The sequence below is a fragment of the Malurus melanocephalus genome, unplaced genomic scaffold (assembly GCF_030028575.1).
Source record: "Malurus melanocephalus ecotype Western Australia unplaced genomic scaffold, MMel_1.1 scaffold_181, whole genome shotgun sequence".
NCBI lineage: Eukaryota > Metazoa > Chordata > Aves > Passeriformes > Maluridae > Malurus > Malurus melanocephalus.
Window position 1 is genome coordinate 400,427 of NW_026623413.1, and position 24,077 is coordinate 424,503.

The 24,077-nt window shown below is 44.2% G+C and overlaps 2 protein-coding genes across 2 annotated transcripts in view; one reads left to right on the top strand and one right to left on the bottom strand.

The window, feature by feature from the left end:
- Positions 1-1,500: 1,500 nt before the first annotated feature.
- On the top strand, positions 1,501-21,105 carry PSMB7 (proteasome 20S subunit beta 7). Its single transcript, XM_057372916.1, has 8 exons — positions 1,501-1,621; positions 1,772-1,865; positions 2,002-2,099; positions 2,413-2,553; positions 3,088-3,203; positions 9,461-9,519; positions 20,305-20,456; positions 20,939-21,105. The coding sequence occupies exons 1-8, from the start codon at positions 1,560-1,562 to the stop codon at positions 21,048-21,050; spliced, it is 834 nt and encodes a 277-aa protein (XP_057228899.1). The 5' UTR covers positions 1,501-1,559; the 3' UTR covers positions 21,051-21,105.
- Positions 21,106-22,832: 1,727 nt separating this feature from the next.
- NEK6 (NIMA related kinase 6) overlaps positions 22,833-24,077 on the bottom strand; it is a 25,963-nt gene continuing 24,718 nt past the window's right edge. The window contains exon 9 of the mRNA XM_057372914.1: positions 22,833-23,829. Coding sequence (XP_057228897.1) covers positions 23,719-23,829 — 111 coding nt within the window. The 3' untranslated portion in view covers positions 22,833-23,718. The remainder of the gene's footprint in view (positions 23,830-24,077) is intronic.

Below are 24,077 nucleotides of genomic sequence, written 5' to 3' on the forward strand. Positions count from 1 at the left end.
CGGTGCACAGGATGGCTCTGGAGCAGGGAGGAGATGCACCTGCACATCTGCACACCTGGGAGGAGGGGGAGAGCCACAATATCACTGGAAGGTAAAACAATAATTGTGGGACATCTGCTTGGTTGTCAAGGACCAAGAGGGAAATAAAGCTGTTGTCCCCTCTAGCTAAAACCTGCTGTTCCCTTCTCCCCAGACTCACCACCACCAACTGCTCCACAGTTTATATGCCAATCCAATTTTGATGCCTGTAATTCACCCCAGGGACTGTTTGTTTTAACTTTATCAAGTRAAGAGAAAAACAACTGTGTTAGAATGAAAAAAAGAGCATCTGGCAGCAGGACATTCTGTGTCTCAGGCAGCTTCCCAGCTTCACTGGTGTACAAGAACATGGGATTTCAGTCACCCAAGGGCTGAAAGAAGGGGAGAATGTGCAGAATGCCGGCTCTCCAGGCTTGCCTTAAGGGTGATCTTGCCTGCTCTGGTTGCTTTTTTTTTTTTTTCTGCAAGACTGGCACAATCAAGAAAGAGGCAGGGATTTGGGTTTCTTCCCCATGGCTGTTTTTGTTCTCTCCCATTGGCAAGTGTTTCTGAGCATTGGAGGAAAAAACGTAGACATTTCCCGATAACTTTGCCCATACGCTCCAATTTTATTGTTCATCTGGAGAACACCCTGATGGAGATCTGTGATTTTTCAACAATTAGGAGGGACAGTGCAGACATGCAGATCTGACTGGATGCAGGGATTCCGGGTTCATTTTCCTCCAAGAAAAAGGGTATAAAGTAATTAACATTTAATATTTGGAACAAATGACACTTCATTTTCTTTTTATCTACAAGGTTTTTTTTTATTTCAGGAATTTACATATCTAGAAAGCAATTATATACGTGCTTGACTTTGGAAAAATCTCACTCTGCCTTGTTTTAAAGCACATCCTTTCTGCAGATGTGGCCAGAAGTCCCGTTCTCTATGGACATACATTTCAGCATTCCTTTAACGGGTCGGGACACCGGAAGAAAAGTTAAACTGGAGGTTGCATGTAGTTAACTCAAAAAAAATACTAAATTTATTGTAGTGACCCTGACACACGGAATTCTTGTAACTTTCAAAATGGGCGTTTTTCTCTTTTCTTCTACCGTAGAGCCATTGACAGCACGTGGGGTTCGGGTGGGTTTTGGGTCGGTTTCACGCGGTTTGTGAGGCAGAACCACAACACGCGGGACTGTCCCCTCGGTGTCACCGCACGGCCCCGCTCCTCACAGCCCCGTTCCGCCCCTCACGGCCCCGTTCCGCCCCTCACGGCCCCGTTCCGCCCCTCACGGCCCCGTTCCGCCCCTCACGGCCCCGTTCCGCCCCTCACGGCCCCGTTCCGCTCCGTTCCGCCCCTCACGGCCCCGTTCCGCTCCTCACGGCCCCGTTCCGCCCCTCACGGCCCCGTTCCGCCCCTCACGGCCCCGTTCCGCCCCGTTCCTCCCCTCACGGCCCCGTTCCGCCCCGTTCCGCCCCGCCGCCATTTCGCTGCCCCGGAAGTGTTCGCGGCCCCTGCCGTTCCCGGTGGAACATGGCGGCCGTGTCCGTGCTGCAGGCGCCCGCCGGCGGCTTCAGCTTCGACAACTGCCCTCGGTGAGGCGGCGGCGCGGGGAGCGGGGCCGGGACCGGGGGGAGCGGGACGGGGTGAGCGCGGGGAGCGGGACGGGCTGAGCGCGGGGAGCGGGGCCGGGCTGTGAGGGGAGGGACCCTTTTCGCCCGGCTCCAATCGGCTCTGTATTTCAGGAACTCGCTCCTGGAGGCCGAGCTCGTCCAGAAGGGGCTGCGGGTGCCCGCGCCGCGCAAAACCGGCACCACCATCGCCGGCATCGTGTTCAAGGTGAGGCGGGCGCGGGGCGAGGCCGCGCTGCTGAGTCACCCCCGGTGGGCCCGGCCCCATCGTGAACCCCCGAGCTGACCCCGGGAAGGGCCCCTGGGAGGCCGCGATTTGGGGAATAATCCTCCCTTTCCTGTAGGATGGCATCGTCCTCGGCGCGGATACCAGAGCAACTGAGGGGATGGTTGTTGCTGACAAGAACTGTTCGAAAATACACTTCATTTCCCCTAATATCTAGTATGTATTGCTAGTATGTAGTAAATCGTTTATTGTGCACACTGTTGGGTAATGGTGTTGGTACTGGGATTTTTAGCCGTGTTCTTTGCTAACAGTAAATATTAAGCTCTGTTTCAAAACGGTAATTTATTAGCAAGGTTTGGGAGTTGGTGGTGTTCCATTTACATATAAGCAGGCTTGTGTTTTATGCCTCGAAAATACTGACTGAGTGAGAATTTAATTTCCTGAATTTTACAATGATAGATTTTCTACTTATTTCCTGAACATATGGGTTTCTGTCTCCTTTTCCTCACTTGCTCATCGTGTTCCTCAGCTGTTGTGGTGCCGGGACCGCTGCAGACACGGAGATGACAACGCAGCTGATCTCCTCCAACCTGGAGCTGCACTCCCTGTCCACGGGACGGCTCCCACGAGTTGTCACAGCCAACCGGATGCTCAAGCAGATGCTCTTCAGGTAGCTGAGGGGGTTTCTTGTYTATTAACAGTGCTGGTAAAATGGCTAAAAATGCTTAAAGAGCATCCCGTCTCAGCCTGCTTAACCTTCATAGCAAGATTTTAGGAAAGATTTTGTAATCGCTCTTTCCTTCATGGGCTTTTGAACTGAGGTGGAAGAGTAATCGAGTATGTGGTGTTTCAGAGAATGAGTTGTGCTGTGATGCAGGGATCACACAACAAAAGTAGAAAGGTATTGGTTGAATATGCTGTTGATTACACCCATGAAAACTGTTATCTGTATGGGGAGAAGGCTGGACCAGTAACAATGTAGTTTGCAGGCTTGTAACACTGGGAGTTTCCTGTGACTTGGAATAGAGTGCAGCCTCAGAAAATCTGCTGGACACTGAAATAAATGTATTCTAGTAAATGTCAGTTTATTGCTCCCAGCTGGTAAAAGCAGCCTGTACCCAGGTGGTTGTGGAACAGTCCTCAAATGTTAAACAGCCACAGCTGAGCTGTGGGGTTCAGACTCACAGGCAAGCTTTGCTCTCAGGTACCAAGGCTACATCGGTGCTGCCCTGGTGCTGGGGGGAGTGGATGTCACGGGACCCCACCTGTACAGCATCCACCCCCACGGATCGACCGACAAGCTGCCCTACGTCACCATGGGTGAGTGCTTTGATTTAAATCCCATTGTTTGCTGGGAGCAATGTGGGCCTCAGACTGCGAAGATAAAGCTGTAGCTGCATTTATGCTTGTTTCTTCTCAAACATGGGCTGGGATGAAACTCAGCTGCCAAAAAACTGGTATTCCTATGTGTCTCATACCTTAAAGTACAGAATTGTGAGGTTCCCAGAAACTTGCTGAAAGAAAAAAAAAATCCCTCAGAGAACTGATTTGCAGATGAGATAGTCCTAACTCGTGGTTCATGCAAATTTCACTTGGGGAACTTGTGTTTCATTAGGGAGATTTGGATAATTTTGGACAGAAGCTTATTTTTGGTAGAGCTATGGAAGTGTAATGGAAGGTGCAAATAAATATAACTGAAAACTGACTTTCAAGATGAGTAAATCAGTCAGCCTGTGCCTGGTGCAACTTTTATCCTGGGCTCTATGGTGGGAAAATCCACATTTATAGATTTTCATTAATATTTTCTGTTTCTGGCTGGCATCTTCGGCTAAAACACCGACTCAGGTTGTTGCTGGAGATGGTGCAGATGGTTGTATTGGTGCTGGCCGGTGGTGGTGYGAGGAGGCTGTGGTTAATGAAGGCCGGCAATTAGCGGTGGCGGTGCTGCGGTGGTGGCAGTGTCTGGGCGCTGTGCGGGCGCTGCGGTGGCGGTCCTGGCGCTGCGGTGGCGGTGCGGTGGCGCTGTGCGGTCGCTGCGGTGGCGCTGTGCAGGAGCTGTGGCGGTGGCGCTCCTGGCGCTGCGGTGGCGGTGCGGTGGCGCGGTGCGGGTGGTGGCGCTGCCGTGCGGTCGCTGTGGTGGCGGTGGCGCTGCGGTGGCGGTGGCGGTGGCGCTGTGGTGGCGCTGCCGTGCGGTCGCTGTGGTGGCGATGGCGGTGGCGCTGTGCGGGAGCTGTGGCGGTGGCGGTGCGGTGGCGCTGTGCGGGAGCTGTGGTGGCGCTGTGCGGGCGATGGCGGTGGCGATGGCGGTGGCGCTGTCCGGGAGCCGCAGTGGCCCTGTGCTGGCGCTGGGTGTCGCCGCCGGCCCGGGCACGGCGCGCGGGTCACATGTCGCCATTGTCCGGCGGAGCGGCCCCGCTGCGGGCGGGACCCGGTCCCACGGGGCGGCTCTGCCGGGGCCGGACACGCTGTTCGCGCTCCGCACACGCTCACTTCCCTCACAAGCCTTTAACAGCTTTAAAATGCGGCCWGTTGCAAATCCTGGCCGCTCCTTTTAAACAGCAGAGCAGCAGACTGAGTTCACACTCAAGGAGTAGAATATCGATTGATTGAGTTCCTGGTAGGTTAAACTTGGCTTTGCTGTGTGCGGTACCAGTGTGGGGCTGGTGCTTACAGGCTCCTTTTGGCCACGCTGTCAGACAAAGTCCTTCTCAGCATCAGTGTCCTTCACCTTCCCACACCTGGTGCATTGGCAGTTCCTCCAATGACCGGTGTGTGTTTCAGTAAAAATATAGCTAAGGTGTATRGATCAAAGATGGAATTGAGACAGCAGAAGAACTATCAAAAGTCAAATTGGAGATAGCAGTTGGAATTGTATTTCAGKTCTTACTTAGACTAATCTGTTGTTTGTTGGGTTTTTCTTCCCCAAGTATTCTAAAGGCAGTTTATTAAGTCACAGCAGGTATTTTTGGCCAGTTAACTTCCAGAAATTCAGTATTAAATAGAAAAGGGGGCTGAGAAGTTGGGTTTTGTTTTGGTGTGTTGGTCTGTCTGGATRGACAGAGTGGTGTCCTGCCTTGCAAGGGAGATTTAAGAGGTACACAATGCTTACTCAGGAGTGAGAACATCAAATTAAACTGTTTATGCTGACAAAGGACAAAATGGGATTTCAGCAAACAATGCAAGATTGTCTGATTGCTTGGCTTGTCTAGGAAAGCTTCTGGCCAAGACTTATAATGAAATGCATGCATAAAATTAAAGCACTCSAAGTGTGCAGTTGAGCTTTTGGAAGCAGGCGGAGTGTTCAGGAGTCTCTGGTGGCTGGAGCTGCTCCCCTGGTGCCAGTGGTGCTTCATATTCATAAATCAGCTCTTCATGCAGTGGCAGTGTCGTGCTGCAGAGCAAGAACTCCCACTGCTGGGAGCCAGCCCCCAGCCAGGAGTCACACTGAAAAATGATCCCAGTCCAAGGGGCTGCCGAGATCATGCAATTCTTACCTGGGATGAGCAGCAAATTGAATAACAATGAGTGTGTGTGAATAAATGCCCTGTCAGGGAGCCCTGGCAGTGATGGATTAGGAAGTGCTAAATGTTGCTCTCTCAAGGCTCTGCACATCCTCTGGTGTGGCAGCAAACAGGTCCTTGGGTGAGGAGATGGACTGTACTTAGCAATAAGAACCTGGTTTCTGTGAAGGTTCTGCTGAAAAGATCCCGTGCATCTGCTTTAGAAAAGCTCTTGCAGTTGTACTTCACACCAAAAATTATTGTGAGCTCTGCTTTTTTGCTGTGTATCAATAATTATCTTTAAATCAATACTGAAGTGGTGTAACTGCTCAAGTGAAGACCAGATGGTATTTTAAACGTGAATTCATTACAGTTGCATGCAGAAAATGTAAAAAATTTAGTTGGGAAAATTGAATAAATGACCAGTGTTGCTTGAAGAAGAAAACAGTAAATTCTCTTATCATCTCATAATGTACCTGATTCATGCTAATCATCAGACTGAAAAGCAGTTGCCTCTGAGTAGAGCTKTACATCTCAGCTTCCATAGTTCTGTAGAATTTGTTTGCAATCAGTATTTTTACATATGTAGGTATTGGAYTAATACTTTCTGAACATTTGGGTCTAAAGTGTAGCTTACTGAAAATATATGTAAAATAAATTCTTTGGAGTTGAGATGGCACTTTTTACTTGATGTAAATGTAACCATTCCTAGCAGTTGGTGGGTTTTWAAAATCTGAAAGGATTTTTTCCTGAATGCTATATAATACAAAGAAATTATGACTTTATCAGTTATCCTTTGTTTTAATTATTGCTCATACACAGAAGGGGGATTAAACATGTGGAAAAAAAAATCAACAAAGAAAATGACCTCTTTCTGCAAACCTCAGTTTGAAATCTTAGCTAAGATAAATACTGGGTTTTGTGTTACTTTGAGCTCAGGTAAAGATGCTATTTAATAACGTGTTATCACACAGCTTTCCTGGAGGTTTCAATGGATTTGAGGTTGACCTGCTGCTGAATCCAAACTGGTAGTGACTTAAAACAGTTACTGTGTGTATGAGGTGGGAAATCCATCCCAAGTTAATAGATGGTGTTTTGTCTTGTTTGGATTTTATCTTTCTCCAGACATTATGTTTGGGAATTGTGAACCTTGTTGCTGCATAAAGGCAAAGCATGCTTGTTAAAAGTGAATTATTGGTGGGCACTGAGTGCACGGACAAGAGAGCAGCTGTTTCCCCACACACAAACAAGTTCTCCATAGACCCTTAATATCCAAGTTTTCTGTGTTTTTATAGGAACTGCAATAAGAAAACCTTGCTTGCAGTGTTTACATAAGTTCCCGGTTTTATTGCCCGCTCCCCTGTCACAATGCAGCTTTCAGGAGGCAGCTGAAGTAGCTGGAACATTGTGGGGTTGTGTTGTTTGGATGGTGTGTGCAACTGGACAGGGGAGGGAGCTTGGTGTGATAGTGCAATTCTCACCATGGGAGCAACTGTCCATGGCTGAACGTCCAGAGCCAGTCCCTGCTGTGCAGGAGGGCTTTGCACAGTTCCTGGGCTCCAGGGGGATGCCTGCATGTGTCAGGGTTTCCCACAACAGTTCCTGTTGCTGTTGTCAAACATGCTTTGTTTTGATGGGGACACTCAGAAGTGTGCATTGCCTGGTGTTTCTGAAAACACGGGGCTCACATCTGGTACTGGGAACAGGAAAGAATTTTCACTGTGCAATTTTAGACCAGGAGAATCTGTCCTTCCAGAGAATACTTAGCTGTGCTGGGAGGCTTTTRCTAAGGCACATTTTAAATACAAGCTTATGAAGCTTATGTTTAGGATTTATAAGCACTAGAGATAAAATGRAGTGAGTCTATTCAGCTTTTCCAGCCTCCTGTTCTGTCAGAACCTCAATGGGATCTTGGTTTTCAGATGTAAATGTCTACATGTAGGTTTAATTAAATTAAAACTTTCAACAACTCTTTGAAAATTTACATTATAGGACTGTCTGAATTTATTTATTTAAGGTTGATACTAGATTTGGCATTTATTTGTGTCTTGGTAACATAGTGAGATAAATAATTAAGTGCAATTCTTTATGTATAAAGGATTTCATGTACTGTAAYGTAAGATTCCCTCCGCCTTTTTCTTTTTTWCTTCTTCAAGTASTGTTTTCCTGCCCATAGGTTCTTTTGGGAACTTCTTTTAAAAAKGAGCTGGAGGAATTAATCCAGCCTRAGCCATGTRTGTAATKGTTATCAGTAATTTTTAYTTGTCCRTAGAAGTTGTAAGAAATTAAGATCACTTTTCCCCAACTACATACCTAGCACAGTGATTTCAGTCAGATATTACATTTTATACTTTTTTTCTTGCACATTTTCTGGTCCTCGTGCTCTGATTTTGTCAACCCTTCCCCAAGARTAGGGTTGTTTTCCAGTTTTGAGGCTTCCCACTCAGCTCATGGTAGGCCTTCATTTGGGTGTAGCAAGAATGTGGTCTTGGTTTGAGACCATAGCCCAGATTTTTTTTTCCCTCTCATTAGAAATATTCCTGYGTAATTCCAGAAGAATTGCTATTTTCCTGTTCAGGTCCTGTATTTGTTTTGGCACATGCTTTATTTTGACCTTGTTTGAAAGGTCAGTAAAATTCCTTTTATTTGTGGTTTGTTCTATGATACCAGCTGTTGGCATCAGCAGTTCTATTTTGCTATTAGTTGCTTAAAAATCTCCTTTATTCTCAGTTTCAGCATTTAAAAAATGGAGTTGTGTATTGCTCCGAGGTGTAAATGAATAGTCATTGCCTGTAATACAAGTACACACTTAGAGTGTCCCACTGCTTTTAGATGTGATGTATTTGGTACTGTAAAGGTAATGATCCTCAACCACAGCAATATTCTGTAACAGGAATATCTGTCATATTCATCGGGATTACCATGTTCATTGATTTGTGTCTGTAAATCTGCTGTTTCAACCCTTTAAATTTGATCTATAATTGGACCTCCTTAAATGGTTCAGCTAAGGTAGTCTGTATTTTCTCAACAGTGTCACTGTCAGCTTCTCCTTTTTCATTATACATTCAGCAGACTTGATAAAATCAGCAGGACACCTCATTTGAAACTGTTTAATCGCTGCCTTTTGCTTTCACTAAACCATTGAGGTGGTCAAGCGATATACACAAATCATTTTAAATAGGAAATATGGCTTTCTCTGTGACCCAGCTAAACAGATAGCACTATGCAAAACAAGTTAAAAAGTAATAAATGCCAAAAAATCTTCTAATTGGAGTAAAAAATTGCAGGTAACTTTATTCACTCCCCAAAAGTAGTGCTCTCTGAAATATGGGTAGGGCCACCGACAGACAAGATAATCTTCCTGAAGGCTCACTCTTTCTGAACAAAGCAAGTTTACAGTTTCAAATAGTACCATCCTGTTTTTTGTGTTAATTCATGAAAAGCACATTTATAACCCTGCAGTCACARTGCTTTGGGCAGAGATGGCTCCTGCTTCACCACTGCACTTGTACCTCATCCCTTCTGGAGAGGGAATGTTAAATCTCATGGTTTCATCTTTGGCACTTTGTTCAGCTGTTACTGTTCAGTGTAAAAATAAAGGCACAAAGTCAGAGCACGATGAACTGTTTGGAGCCATAGGGGAAATCAGCTGGGGGCAGCAGCCCCCTGCCCTGTGCCATGGCTGGGGGAGTTGGGGGAATTGGGGGAATTGGGGGAATTGGGGGAATTGGAGCCGTCAGTGGAGCAGTCTCTGCATTCCCACAGCCCCTCTAACGGGGGTGGGCACGAGGGATGGAGGAGTAGGGACTGCAAACTCTGGCATTCCCTTAACTCTCTGTTGCTTGTCTCGTTTTGTATCTTATGTTCAAAATAGTGACAGGTGAAAGGCTGTCAGGGTGGGCTCTGTGCACACCAGCTCCTTGGTTTAAACTCCTAGGATTAAACAGGTTCTGATTCTACATATATAGTAAGCTAAGGTAGGCTTCAGTCTAGTTTGTGCTGCTGAGATTTACCTTGTTTTTCTCTAAAAAATTCCATCYCTAAATCCACTGGCTAAAACTGMTGTTGTCACCACAGGTTCTGGATCRCTCGCAGCCATGGCAGTGTTTGAAGATAAATACAAACCCGACATGGAGGTGAGTCCTGGTTTTTTAAAACTTCAGTGTTTCTTCCCTTTGCAGTCCTTATGATCATAAGAATTTAGGTGTTTTGAAACTCTGAAAAAGTTTAATCTGCTTTAGTTTTGCTGTACTTAAAATGTATTAATGTCAGCTTACTGCAAAGAAAATTGATTGATAAACAAATTTGCGAAARGATGTATTTCTATATGGAAAAATACATGATTTGAATGTAGGTGAAAGCTTTAAAAACATACAGCTTACTTGTTAGAGCTGTCTTCAGGAGTCTACCAGCCCTTGCACAGTTAGTATTGCTGTTTTTCTGTCAGTCTGTCCTTCTCTCTCACAGTTGAAAAGGCAATGCAACAGAAAGTGTTCAAGTAGTACAGAAAGCAATTCTGGTTGATTTGGTATGTTCAGAACTAGTGTTKGCACTTCTAATATCTACTTAAAAGCTGATTATCACAAGACTCATATGGTTGTGTTTTGCTGATGATATTGATAAAAAATGGAGAGTGCTTGGTTGTTACAGAGAATCATTCAGGAAAGATGAAAACTGGAGTGTCATGATGAGATCAGAGTAAGCCATTCAGTTACAAATGAATGCATGCATTATTTTGGTATTTTCTATAGTATTTCCTTGCGTTTGGTTATACTATGCTGGTAATCTCAACCCTGAGAATCCAGTTGTCTGCAGACTGACTATTGATGAAAATAACTCAAACAATTACAGGGTTTCTTGTAACTGTATTTCATAAAATGCCTCAGGAATGTCAAGTCCTCTTAAACCCCATTAATCTCTTCAGACTTTCTGTGAACACTCCTTCTCATTCAAATTGATTAATAATTCCACAGTAAAGAAGAGATGAAATTCAACACRAAATTGAAAATTGAACCCATTAAAATGACTTGCAACTAACAGTTGCAATCATTTCAGCCTAACATGCAGATAAAACGAATCTTAGAGCTGTTCAGTACCACTGAATGATGTGGAAAAGGAAGAAGTTAGTTTACATCAGCAGAGGTCTTCAGATGTTCCTCATTTTTGTAATGCARCTGCTGTGGGTCATTTCCTCCCCTTGAGTGCAGTGCGTTTTTAGGTCCCATAAATCCACAGAGTTCCTCTCTATAAAGCTGGAAGTTTAAATGTGAAATGATCTCGGTACATCTCATGACAAATCATGATGTGCAGTGGCAGCAGATTTAAAAAAAAAGCAGTCAAATGCCCCACCTTGTTTTGAGAAGTTTGCCATTTGCTAATTGCTTAAGCCTTAGTAAAAAGCAGTTTTCCARTTATCCCTGGCTCCTTTCCTGTCAGTACCTAAGCAAGAGTTGTGGGTGTGCAAAGTTATGGACACGTGGTGGGATGAGGATTCCGTGTGATCTGGGCAGCATCTGAAGACACTGGACTCTGGCCTCCAGTATATTTACAATTGTTACCAGAAATATCAGGATATGTTTAATTGGCTCTCCAGTGTCTCTGGGAAGGATCCCCACACCAGATGGCTGACAGAGCCACTCRAGGGAGAGGAAGACTCTGTTTTCTCCTCTCCCTTGTGCTGCTGTAARAATGAGGGAGTCTCCTTTTCCAGTCCCTTGTGTGACTGTGCACTTGGCATGTGTGCCATTCCACTGAAAACATGGACTGCAAATCCTTGGAATCAACAATTACAGCACAACAGTCCTCTGTCTGAGATACAAATGGTGAAGAGCTGTGCTGGGGAACTAGATTTTTATCTTATTCTCAGCTAGCTTTCAAGCTTGTATTTTAAGTCATTTCTTGTGTAAGAGCAACCGAAAAAGTCACCAAAAACTGGTAAATCTCTGAATTTTCCTATTTAGAAAGGTCATCCTCATTAAACTCTCTTCACACACAACCATAAGTGGCAGCAGATAGTCACTTATAACAAGCATGTAGAAATACAGCCTAGCAATTTGTTGAAATAGATATTTAGATCTTTGAGACTTGCATGCACCTTAACCCTTCCTTTGGTTTTCCTGGATAATCTGTTATCTAATACAGTTCAGGAATTATATTAACCAAACCAGCAAAGTTTCAGGTGATAAAGCTCAACTGTACTCCTAAACACTTCCTCACTATGGCTGTGAGTTTATAATCATCACCTTCTAAGTCAGATTGAGKTTTTTTTCAGTAAATTAATAAAATATTTATATTGAAATGAATCCAAATTAAATCTGAAGTACGCAAAATTTTACATAAAACTTGCTATGAAATGGGAAGGAAGAGAAAATTGCTGGAGATTAATTTAATAAAATACATAGAAAATTATTATTTTTCTGTCAAGATCAATGCTCCTTTCTTTTGCACTAATTGTCAGAATAGCTTGCTAGGGCTACTGGAGGGTAGTGGTGTGCTTCAAGACCATCACATCATAGAAAAATGATTCAAAGGCAAACTGTCCTGCACCCTCTGGTATCAACTTGCAAATTAGCATCTGGAATGTARTTAAACAAGCTTAATGAAAGTAGCAGCTGAATACTACTGGAAAAGACAATCAGCTTTTTTTCCTCTGATATATATTCTGTACTATTGAAGCTGATCACCAAACGCATCGTGTGAGCACAGTTAAAAAAAATTAGCATTTATTTGAAGAATAGGAACTGTTTTTCATTCTGTTATGCTTTTGGCATGCACTGGTGTCCCAGGAGAGCCATGCCACAGCAGATAGTGCACAATATTTATAAATCCATGACAGGCAATAATAGCAACTTGAAAAATTCTTTTGCTAGAATTTCAAGTTGAGAGCTGCCAAAAGCTGAGAGGATCAAATCTGCAGTGGCAGCTGCTGTGCCCTACAGTTAGAAACGTAGACTTTGAAGATGCTCAACTAAAAAAAAAAGGAAAAAAAAAAAAAAAGACTGCAGGCTTAGCCAATTTTTGCAGGTTTCTAGAGCCCTGGCTCTCTGCCTTTTGAAGATGAGTTGCTGAAGCTTCTCCCAATGCCTGAGGCATGCTAACACCAGCAGGATGTGTTTTTTTCCATAGACTTAGTGTGTCTTCAGATTTAAGTAGCACATGCTTTATCAGTGCCAAGTGTGATGGTCCTTTCCCTGGCTGCAGTGCTGGGATGATCTTTACCCACCATCCTTCAGAGGAGCTGCCGAGATGGATGGTGGCGTCCCCGAGTGCCACTTGTGCAGCCTGATTTATGGAGGCAGGGTTTGTTGGGAAGGAGTGCTGGCCTCTAGAGGAACCATTATAGATCGCTGAGGATGGGAACACTTTCAGCCCTGAAGGCCTGTAGATGCTTCAAAAATGTAATGCCAAGCACCTAACTACTGTGGAACAATATTAATCTGTCATGTGGGCAGCTATAGATCTACTTTAAAAAAACGTAAGTGGAAGAGCAGCACATCTAATGGAGTGTTTCTAGCTTAGATCTCTCATTGCAGCCAATTTTTCTAACCARTACAGTCGCCACTGGTTTTTAAACCTTACAGTCATTTTGTAAATGCATTTGTGCCTTCTGGTRTTAAACAATAGCAAAGAAATAGTGAGTCGGTGGATCTGGAAAGCATCGTGAGCTGGGAAAAAAATGTCTACAGTATTAAATGCTGGAATTCTGGGTTTATCTATCCTGTGGTTGTTGAATTCCTCAGGAGATGGCAAGGGGGAATATATTTCCTTCTCATATTTGATTTTTGGTGTTTGAAAAGTAGAAGCATTTTGTCTGTAGAATTACTTGATGCACAGTGGGGCTATGTTGTAGACTTCTTGTTTAAGCAAGGAAAGGCTYCTTGAAACTTCATTTCTTTTCTGTATTTCATCAAAACAGCCAGGTTTAATAAAAAGAGGCTCCAAAAGGAAAAGAATCAGAAGCCACAGAAAACAGAGCTCATGCAAGGAAAAGAAAGTAGATCTTGGAGCAATGAGTTCAGGAGCAGAATAGGTGGAAGAAAGGAGACAGTCTGGCAGATAATAATTATTTCTAGGATACATCATCACAAATACGTGAGATTATATTTACAGTCATTTATTGTAACAGTTCTTAAGTATGGCAGGAAATCAAGTAGTACTCAATGAAAACAAAAATACCCTGGAGAGTAAGAACAGATGAAGAGGGGACTGTTCTGAGTGTGTTCCATGTGGAGCACAGGCCCTCCCCATTCTGCAGCAGCTGTGCTGTCCCAGCAGAGCACAGCCCTCCATCCCCTGGGGATGCTTTGGTGACAGCTCTGCAGGGGTGGCTTTGTCACCTGTTTGGGTGGGACCAACATGGGCTGGCAGCAATCTGATGGCAGTTTGGTGGGAGTGGTTTTTGAGGTGTTTCTTGAGTAGCCCCTTATCCCTGAGTGAAGTTACGCTTTCCTCGGGCTGCTCTGTGTGCTCTGAGATCTTTGCTGTCATTAAAGTGCAMAGGGGCCTGAACGCAGCTTTCACTGTGCACTTCTTATTTCAGTAAAAAAATGCATGAGGCACGTTACAAAATATTATGAAAACATGTCGCTTTCTTCTGCTTTTAAGCAGCTGACACATAGATCCTTCAAATGTTCCTGTGCTCACATTTCCTACGATCCCTCAATATGGTGGAATTATTTTTGTTTATTAGCTACCCCCAATAATACTGAGCTATTTTTGGAATCTGTCAGAAGTCTCTCATCTTCAACAATAGTTGTGTGAGCAGTCRTGTTGCCCGTGTTGGGGGCTCGGAGCGCTGACAGGCTGCAGATGAGCCCTGTGTTCATTAGTGATGGTGATCTTGGGCTCAGGTGTGGCTGGTCCTGCCAGCTGACACACAGCTTTAATGGCTCGGCAGGATGGTGACCACTTGCTGGGAGCTTGGTGGGCTCCGCTGTGGCAGCAGACAATGGAGATCAAGCCAGACTGTGGAGTTAGGCTGGAGAGCCTGCCTGAGATACTTGAACCCCTGGTGGTGTCAAACAYGGAGATTAAGTAAATGGGGAGGGGTTGGAATCTGACTTGGTGAGCAAAAATCAGCAAAAATCGGGACTTTGTGTTTCTGTGCCCTGTGTTTTTCATTATGCAGTGACAGGAACTGAGGCTGTTAGTGGCGTATCTTCACTCCTTGCTGCCAGAGCTTGTGGCACTGCAGTTTTCAGCTTTCCTGACATAGCTGTGTTCGTGTCTCTTGGAGACATGGRTTTCCATGGGTAAATATCAGGTGTTAGTGCATACACTCAGCCAGAAAATAAAGGCTTATCATACCTGTTTGTTATTCTTAGGTTAGATCACAATTATCCTGTGGCACCTTGGTTTCTGCCTGACATGTTGGACAGTTTGTACTGTTTTCATCATCTTTCACAGAATTGTGCCCTGGATTGATTTCGTTTGTGGAACTAGTGTTAAACAGGAAATCTGGGTTGATTTGGAATGGCGTGGCAGGGTTTGCAGGTGAGGTGTTTTGTGTGCTTTCTGAAGGGAGGAAAGCCTGGTGTATTTGCAGAAGTCGGTGGGACGCTGCTGGCAGCACCAGCCCGAGCTCCCAGMGATACCCAGCGATTCCAGTTTGCTCTTTGCAGACTGTATGGAGGGAAATAAATGTTACCTTGGTGTAAATTGGGCCTTGGTGCATGACAAAGAGCAACAATTTCTTCACCTTTATGAAASTAACACTTAAACTTTGTCCATAATAATGTAGACAAGCTGGCCAGAAGCAGGGCTCTGTGTTAAGAGATCATTTCAGTGCACAGGGTAGAGGGAGGACAGGTAATTATTTTTGATGCATTTCTCAGGAGCAGGTGTTCCAGTTTAAATTGTTCCAGTTTGTATATCTCCCATAACTCCAGAACACAGGCAAAATGTACTGGAAAATATTTCACATGGCACGAAGCCCGAGTGCTGCTCCCGCGGCGAGGGCCAGCGGGGCCGAGGGCAATTGCTGTGAGGGAACRGGGAGGAGGAGGAGCTGGGAGCCAGCCTGGGCTTTATGGAGCATTTTGGTGTATTAGGAAGGATATATTACCTGAGGACCCGAGGCTTCTTTTCCAAATAAAATGTTAACCTTCATTCCCTTCCATCCTTTTGTCAGAGGTAAAACAATAGTTCGGATGAACAGAATTTGCTTTATTTGAAGGCAGATGTGTTACTGCTTGATATTATTTTTTTTATATGCAGTAATATAAAGCAACTTTAACCGTAGTCTTTTGCAGGGTGTGCATATCTGGGTAGCTAAGGGTCGGTGTGTTACTGTACAGCAGCACAGTGGGACCAGAGGAGAACTTGCAGCCTGGCAGGATTTACAGCTCTGGTGCTGCTCCAATTTTGAGAATCAGTTCCCTAAAAACCCATGAACTTCACCCGTATGTAAGAAGTGATGGATTAAATGAGTTTTTGTATTCATTCTTAATTCAGAGAATGGGAATAGTATTAAAAGAAATCCCATAGWTGTGAGAGGAGCTTGTAATTTAATTCTGTGCCACTGGAAATATGAATTGTACTAATCCCTGTGTAGGGAATGACATAGAGCAACTAATGTTATTGAATAGTAGTTCCGAATCATATAAGTTTCTTGTCTTGGCAGGTAATTTGGCATAAATTGTTAATGTAAATCCAGGTTAGTGGGGAAGACATTATTTTACTAAAAAAGATAAACTGCTGATTAATTCAGTATAGAACTCAATTACAAATTGAAAGTGTCTCTGCGGGACGSCAGTACCCTAAAGACAGCAGATGTTGAATTGATGCTCCAGCATATTTCACCCTGGTATGAAATATTAACGTGGTTTATTATACTGGTGGTGTATGATATCAGAGAGGGGGTGGGGATGAGCCTGGGCTCACAGGCAGCTCCCTCAGAATGGGAAAAAACTGTTATCTCTGAGAATAATAATTAGGGACKACTGAGCAATTTGTTTGGAAAGTTCTTAGCAGAAAATGGTTAGAAAAATAAACATTTACTGACACTTAAGTCACAACGAACCTGACATAAAATGCATAGGTCTGATTAAAAAATAATAATTAGGAGACAATTACTATTACTGCGTTATTCTGAGGCAGTACTGGAAAYGCACTTTTTTKGRGGGGAGACTTTTTAAACCTGAGTGGTTTAAATGACGTGTTCCTGCCCCTTTTCTGGCAGCCAAACCTGCTGCTGGAACATTCCAGTCTTCCCTTGCAAGAAACACAAAGTCCTTYGCTTCTCAGATTTGTTCTCTTTGGACTTAGAGCAGACTTCAGCATCTCTTCCAGTCCCAGACTGATCTCCTGTACCGCAGCCCCTCACACCCCATATGCTGCTGATTCTCTTCCAGAATCTAATTGTGCTCCTGTAGGTGCTTATGTCCTTCAAGAGGTATTGCTTTCTAGCCCCAAATTCCCTACTCCATTGTGGATTTCTTTTTTATTGTCATTGTCCATCCTGAACTCTTCCCTTCTCACGAGTCATGGACATGGTCTCTTTAGGTAGGATCAACTTTTTATATTAGTTATTGTTAAAGACTAACAAAGACTGTTATGGTAAGTRTTTGCATTTGTTTATTTTTCCAAAATACTTGCTTGCTTAAGTTCATTTTATACTGATTGTGTCCTTCTAAGAATTACTTTGAGAACTGTACTGTGTATTGCATCTCTTATCAGTGTCTTGGTGACCTGCAGAAGGGATTAATTTCATTTTGGTACAAAATAGAAAAATAATAGTAATTGTTATAGTTTTACAATCTAGAAAAGACATATCCTTTTTAACTTGCATGTGAAGTTACAAAAGGTTGAGGAAATAATGTTCATAAAGCCAATCCTGCTGCTCTCTCTGCTGCTGGAGCATAATGATAAACTTGTTTACAGGTTATTAGTGAAGACAGTTTTAATATAATGTAGAAATAGCCTCATCTCCTGTAGGMAAGTCTCTTTTTTCCTTCAGTAGCACTTGAAATTTGGAAATTGTTTAAGTGCAAAGAGAAAGTTGATCCAAGTAATATATAAGAATGATGTGTAAAAGTTGCTCCTCRGTGCTGTTTGGGACTCGTGGCAGAGCAGCTGTGAGAGGTAATCCATCAGCTCTGAGTGTCTGCAAACTGCAACTCTCCAGATAACAGGTTTAAAGTAAAGATTTAATACAGGCTCTATCTGCTATGATGTTGCAGTGACAGTTTAAAACTCATTCTCTAAATCTCAGCAGACTTTATAGCCAGCAGTGGGCCCATATAAAGCTTAATGGCATTACAACACATAAATCATCTTTTAAAGACGCTACCAGTAGCGCCAATATTAAATGCAGACAATTGTCTGTGTTATAAATAATTTATCAAACACCGTTTCAAGATTACCCTTCCACGCTGAGTTATTTATTTTAGCCTTTACTGCCCAATTCCTCAGGCACCCTTTGGTGCGGCGCGTTGCCGGTCACTGTAATGAACTGGGCCCTGTCCCACAGCACAACTGTGCTGACCATTACAGCGCCCTGGACCTCGCTGCGCCTCCGCCAAGCGCTGCCCATTTGTCAGGCCGAGGTAAATGGAGCTGCACATTGGAGTCCAGGGACACATTGAGGGCTGGGTGATGGGGACAGACAGATCGCTCCATAAAGTGCTGCTTGTCACCGCTGCCTCGCCGTACAGTTCATCACTCGGCTGTAATCTCATTTAAGGAGCACTGGGGGCCCCAGAGGAGAATATTCCCAGTTAGCTTGGTCTTTGCAACCATAAAGCAGGAAGTGCTCCTTTTATATACTCTGAACTTTTAGGGTTTTTTAAGATTAATTATTACAGTGACTCATTGAGGGGCTTACTTGAGACTGTGTCAGCACTTTCCTGCTAACCCCCTATTTGTGACTGTAAATAGCAGTTCTTGCTGGACTCTGTGCAGACTCTGTAAGGAATACTTGGGGTTTTTCTTGTGACTCTTCTGTTCAGCTTTCTAAATTGTAAAATGAGGAGCAGGAAGCACAACTGAGGCAGGGTTTTCTAATGACAATTACTCCATGTTCACAGACTGAGCTGCAGTGAAGGAGCTGAGGTTACAGCCTGGGCTCTTGTGTTGTGGCTGCCTCAGTGCAGTTACAGCTCAGCTCTTCTGACTGCACTTTACTGGGTATTTTTAGAACTATTTTGATAACAGTGGGTTGATAAGAGTACATTTTTAAAAGCAAATCAAATTTAAATTAGAGGAGCCTGTGAGGTTTACAGTATTGTCTTAAAAGGAAGAGTGGAATAAACTGCCAATCTGCTGTAGTTTTCCTAAGCTGCCTTTCTTACACTTTCTAACTGTTTATAGCTTTAAATGGTTCTGCTTTTGCYACCACTTAATTTTTAAAACAATCTACATGTACTTCTTTGGTTTATTTACTTTCACTATAGTACTAAAATAACCTTAGTTTGCAACAAATCATTGACAGTCTTCTGGCAGTTGAGTGAGGAATTACTTGCTTACCAGGGTTTTATTGCCCAAAACACTGAAGGAAGGGTACAGGAATTATTTTTGCAGCATGGCTGTATTGCTCTAGTCAGCTGGGTAGGAAGCGTAATTTGATTTGTACTTTTTTATCAAGTGTAATAGTGGTAAAATTTGGTGTGAAGTAAGAATTGYTGCTGTGTGTGTAGTTGACTGGAAGCTGTGCCCCGCTTCTGTGGCTGTTGGCACAGGAACACTGTCATTCCTGCTGTTCAGAGGGCACCAGGGAATGCAGGGCAGGCTCTGGGTGAGGGCAGGCAGGAGCTGAGCTAATTTTGGGCTCCTCTTGAGCCGCACTTGGGGCTGGAGCAGCTGCACCAGGGAGCTGCCACTCCTGGCACTGCCACTGTCACATGGCAGGGTCCTGGCACGGACAGGCTGTGGAAATGAGGCACTTTGGAAAAAGCTGCATTTATCAAATTTAGCGTTGACCCCATCTCTTGTTCCTGGTGTCTGGAGGCAGAAGATTATTCCAAGGTGTGAAATGGCAGCAAAGCAGTGAGGAGTGAGCCTCAGCATTCCAGCAGGGTCTGCTGGGTGAACTGAGCAGCAACTGCTGCACACAACCTGGACACAAAACAAGTGTTACATACCTCCATGTCCATGGGTGTGTTACCATTTCTGTACTGGAACAGGCAGCTCTGGTCAGYGTTTTCAAGTAAGTTACTTACACACCTTTGAGTGAAAGTCAGGGATCTTGGGTGCTCTGGTCTGTTCTTTCTAGGCTACTGAAAAGATTTGTGTGTGTGCATATACATCTATATCTTTATTTTGTAGATTTATACACAATCCATTTTCCTTGCATTCTGATCCTTTGGCCAGGTGATGGGGCACAGGCTCTCAGCAAACCCTGCAGTGCAGTGGGAAGGGTGCAGGGCCCAGGCTATGTCAGTGAAAATGTGTCCTTTACMCGGGGGGTTCCCCAGCCTGGCTTCCAGCAGAACTGGGCCCGTGTTGGATGGTTCCTGGCAGTGCTGAGCTGAGCAGAGCTGAGTGCATTTTCCACCAGCTCCATTAGAACAGCCCCAGCCCTGCCCAGGAGCTGCAGAGGGAGCCAGTGCTGCTGGAATGATGGTGAAGGCTGCCAGACCAGTCCTGTTCTACTGGGGAGGGGGGCATGTGATGATTACAGATCTGGTGTCATATTTTACTGGATATTTGGATGAATTTGAAATGTTTCTGTGTAAAAGATACTCCTGAGTGTAACATGGGCACTGTTGCTCTCCGGTTCCTGCTAACCAGTAATTGTGTCTCAGGTACATCCGGTACTGTACCAAAGGTTTCTCTTTTGTTTCAGGTAAGTGGTAAAAAAGTGGTAACAATGGCAGTATTTTGTGATTGAAGGGTTTAGCACATCATTTATGTTCCAAGCTCAGCCTGTGCAGGCCTGGGGAATAGCAGCACTGGTGCAGTGACCCCTTTTTTCCCTTTTGCAGGAGGAGGAGGCCAAGCAGCTGGTGCGAGACGCCATCGCAGCCGGCATCTACAACGACCTGGGCTCGGGCAGCAACATCGACATCTGYGTCATCAGCAAGAACAAGCTGGACTTCCTCCGTCCCTACGATGTGGCCAACAAGAAGGGGGACAGGTCAGTGCTCCTGAAGCTCTTGTGGGGTCTCTGCTCTGCCTGGCAAGGCCTGTTTTCAGTAATACCAAATTCTGTCAGTGATCTCCAGTCTGTATGAATTTCAACTGTGCAAATGAGTGGTTGTACCTGCAGCTGAATAGAGGCTGATACATTGAYAGAATTATTCTAAAGCTGCAAAACATAATTGTGCGTTCTTTGGTTTTTGCACAAATTTCCCTCACCACTTTGAGAGCCCACTGATTTCGATGAAAATCTTTCCAGTGATGTGGCAATCTTTTTTTTTGTAAACTGAGTTTTCTGAGGCTGCTATTGKATCTGAAATTGTGACACTTACTGCAGTCAGTCTGGAGTTTGCAGTAAGCACAGTTCCAATACTTTGGATTTTTATAGGAAACTTGTAAAGCTGATCAGTTCTAAWATTTTAAATGCAGGTTTTCCTCTGTACCATCTTCCAGGCTAATTTTCCCCCATTTCTTTACCAGGTTTGGTAGGTACAAGTGTGAAAAAGGAACAACTGCTGTTCTCACAGAGAAYGTGGCACACCTGGAGCTCGAGGTGTTGGATGAGACCGTGCAAACCATGGACACATCCTGATCCCGTGGCTGCTCAGACAGCAGCTGGTGCACAATAAAGAGGGCTTTGTCCTGTCTCCTCTGTGTCTGTACCTCGTGCTGTTGCTGCTGCTCCTCCTTTAGTGTAGGTGAGGTTTGTGCAGCCCTGAAGGGCTCTGGGACTGACCAGAGAGATCTGAGCAGGTGAGAGCCAGGCTCCCCTCCAGCACTGGGGGCAGAAAAGCAGATTCTTTGTTACCTGACTCCAGGAACAAAACAGCAGGAGTAAAACTGCTCTGTGGAATTTGTAAGTTTTAATTGAATAGAAGGTAAGGAAACGGTGAGCATTGGTGGTTCTGAACTGCTGCCCTTGGCSTCCAACAGACACTGCTTTCCTTCTCCCTCCCTGCAGGGTCTCACTGGTCATCAGGGGATGSTGATGTTACTGCTTCCCAGGTTTCTGTAGGTACAGGCAGGATACAGGATACAGGGCAGATCCAGCATCGTTTCCAATCTGATTGTCTTATTATTCACCTCCAGTTGGACCTGTCCTGTCCTAAAATCCTGAGCTTGTACTAAAATCCTGAGCTTAACTAGTCACGTTAAACTGCTTTCAGACTGTTTCGTACAGCACCCCATAATCCTGAAAAAAACAGCCAACAGAAACCCCTGCAGAGTTATTTTCTAAGTCAAAACAGAAGGAGTTGACATTGATTACATCTACAAAAGGTGAATTGGTGCCAGTGCCCAGTCATGGAACCCTGCAACAAACATCCTGGAAAAACAGCTCTGATGTGCCACAATTCAGAGGGTGAAGACTTTAGTATTTCCTTTAATACTGGACTTTTTGTTTTTTAAACAAAGGTGTTTATTTTGGAAATATTTTTTTATTTATTTAAAAATGCACAATTGCAAAAAATTACCTTTTGAAATACATTTCTTTATAAGCACTAAGAAATTTTATGTAGCAAGAACGTGACCAGACTTCTCCAGATACTCACATAGGAGCTGAGCTTCCCGGGAAGCTGTGGCTCCAAGGAAAGCTGCAGTGGAACAGGAAGGTTCAGGTGGAACCTGGGAAGTGCTAAAGAAGCTGGTATCAATAACCAAGCTGGGAATGGTGGGAGCAGTTTGGTGCCTCCACAAGGTTCTCCTGCTGATTTGAATTTCCYGTATCTCTCCTGAGAGCAGCAGCCCCAACTTTCTGCTGAGAAGCCCCAATATAATGGCACCTTGCATTAGTGATACCAACCATATTCACAGCAATTAATGGCTTTTCTTGGTACCCTCTATAAATATTCCTAAATTTGACAGAAAGTAGTTAAAGATGGCACTGCAGTTTTCCTTTAAGTAGAGAAAAGAAGGTTAAAAAAAATCTACTAAAAGCATATATATGTATGTAACCCTCTAACCCTAATCTTAGTTCAAAAAAAAATTAAGGATTGTAAGCTTTCCTTAAGAAAAAAAGGCACAGGCTGCATTTGAACTGTCACACACAAATGTACACAATGTTGGCACTGGAGCAGCACAGGCTGAGGGGTTCCTCTGGAGCTCCTCCTGACAGGCACATGGAATGGAGACACTGCAACGTGAATCCACTGTTGGCTGTTCCTAAAGCAGTGAGCATTTCCATTGACAGTAATGAAACAAATCATTGATTCAATGAATCAGTTTTCTGGTTGACAATTTTCATGCAGTTAAAGACGATGACTCCTTCAGATCAGGTTGAGATTTTATAAACATTCACATTCTGTAATGAGCTTTCACAGTTTGAGAGAAGGGGCTGATCCTATACAGAATTCCATACACAAAGCATTTATTTAAAAAAAAAAAAATTTCCAAGTGTTTAAACACTGYTGAAGTTCCACTGATAGTACGCGACGTACTATTGAACGTGTAAAAGTCTCTGCACCAAAACTGAGTTGGCTTTGATAAACACTGGTTTTAAACAAGAACCTGGAGGTGAAGAAGAACCATTCCAAAAGGGAAAAATGAGGGTAAGGAGTGATTCTCTGCAGGAGCAAGGCTGGTTTGGGTTTGCTTGGCATGTTTGTCTTCTCTTCCCCAGGCTCATGTTTAACTCATCTCTGACAGAGAGATGCATCAGCAAAATGCTCCAAGTTTTCAATTAAAAAAAAAGAAATCACAAAACTAAAGTGTTTCCCACCCCACAACCCTTCCCAGTTCCTAAGTCTGAAGAGGAGGGAATTAATAAAAACATAAATGGCTGCTTTAAAATATACCAAGTAAAAACTGAATTTGCTATTAACCATTTGCGGAAGAGGCAAAGTAGCAGTTATACAAATTACACAAAATCTACGGTAATTCTTACATTAGTATAAAGTGATTTCACTGAAGGAATTATTTTAATATTTCACATTACAGTTAAGATAGAAGGCCTGGCAAAGGCCGAGCCCTCAGTAATAGCGGCTATCCTAGATTACACACAACAGTTTTAAGAAAGGACCCTTAAATGATCTACATCCRTAACATTATTGGCCTTAAAAATRAAAAAAAAAAWAAAAATCACTTGCAATACCTCACAGAATCTTCACGTTAAAGCACGACCACCTGTAAGAGTCCTTGTCAAATAACCTGCAAATGCTGGAGCCTCTGCTGCGAGTGCTCAGCCTCCCCCGTGTGAGCTGGCACCAGCCGCTTTCAGCTGAGAAAAGGATTCAAGTAAGACTGAGCTGTGCTGGTGGCCACGCTCATGTGCTCGAGGTCCACACGTGCATTTGTTTGGCTATTTGGTGCACGTAACCGATGTCAGGCCTCTGGTCGGGGTCGGGGTATATGCACATGCTGACCAGCTCCCGCAGCTGCAAGACACAAAACGGGACAAGGTCAGGGGATGCACTGCTGCTGCTGCTGCTGCTGCAACGCCTGGCCCAGCTCTGGAGGCTGCACCCGAAAGGGAAACCTCTCCTGTGCAGAGCTGAACAGGACAGATTGCAGGCACGTCTGTCCCGTGTCTGTGTCCCACCTCCAGAAGGGCCAGGAAGAACCTCTGCCACCAAATCTGCACTGAAGATTGAAATTTTCCCTCACCCCAGAATATTTGACCAGC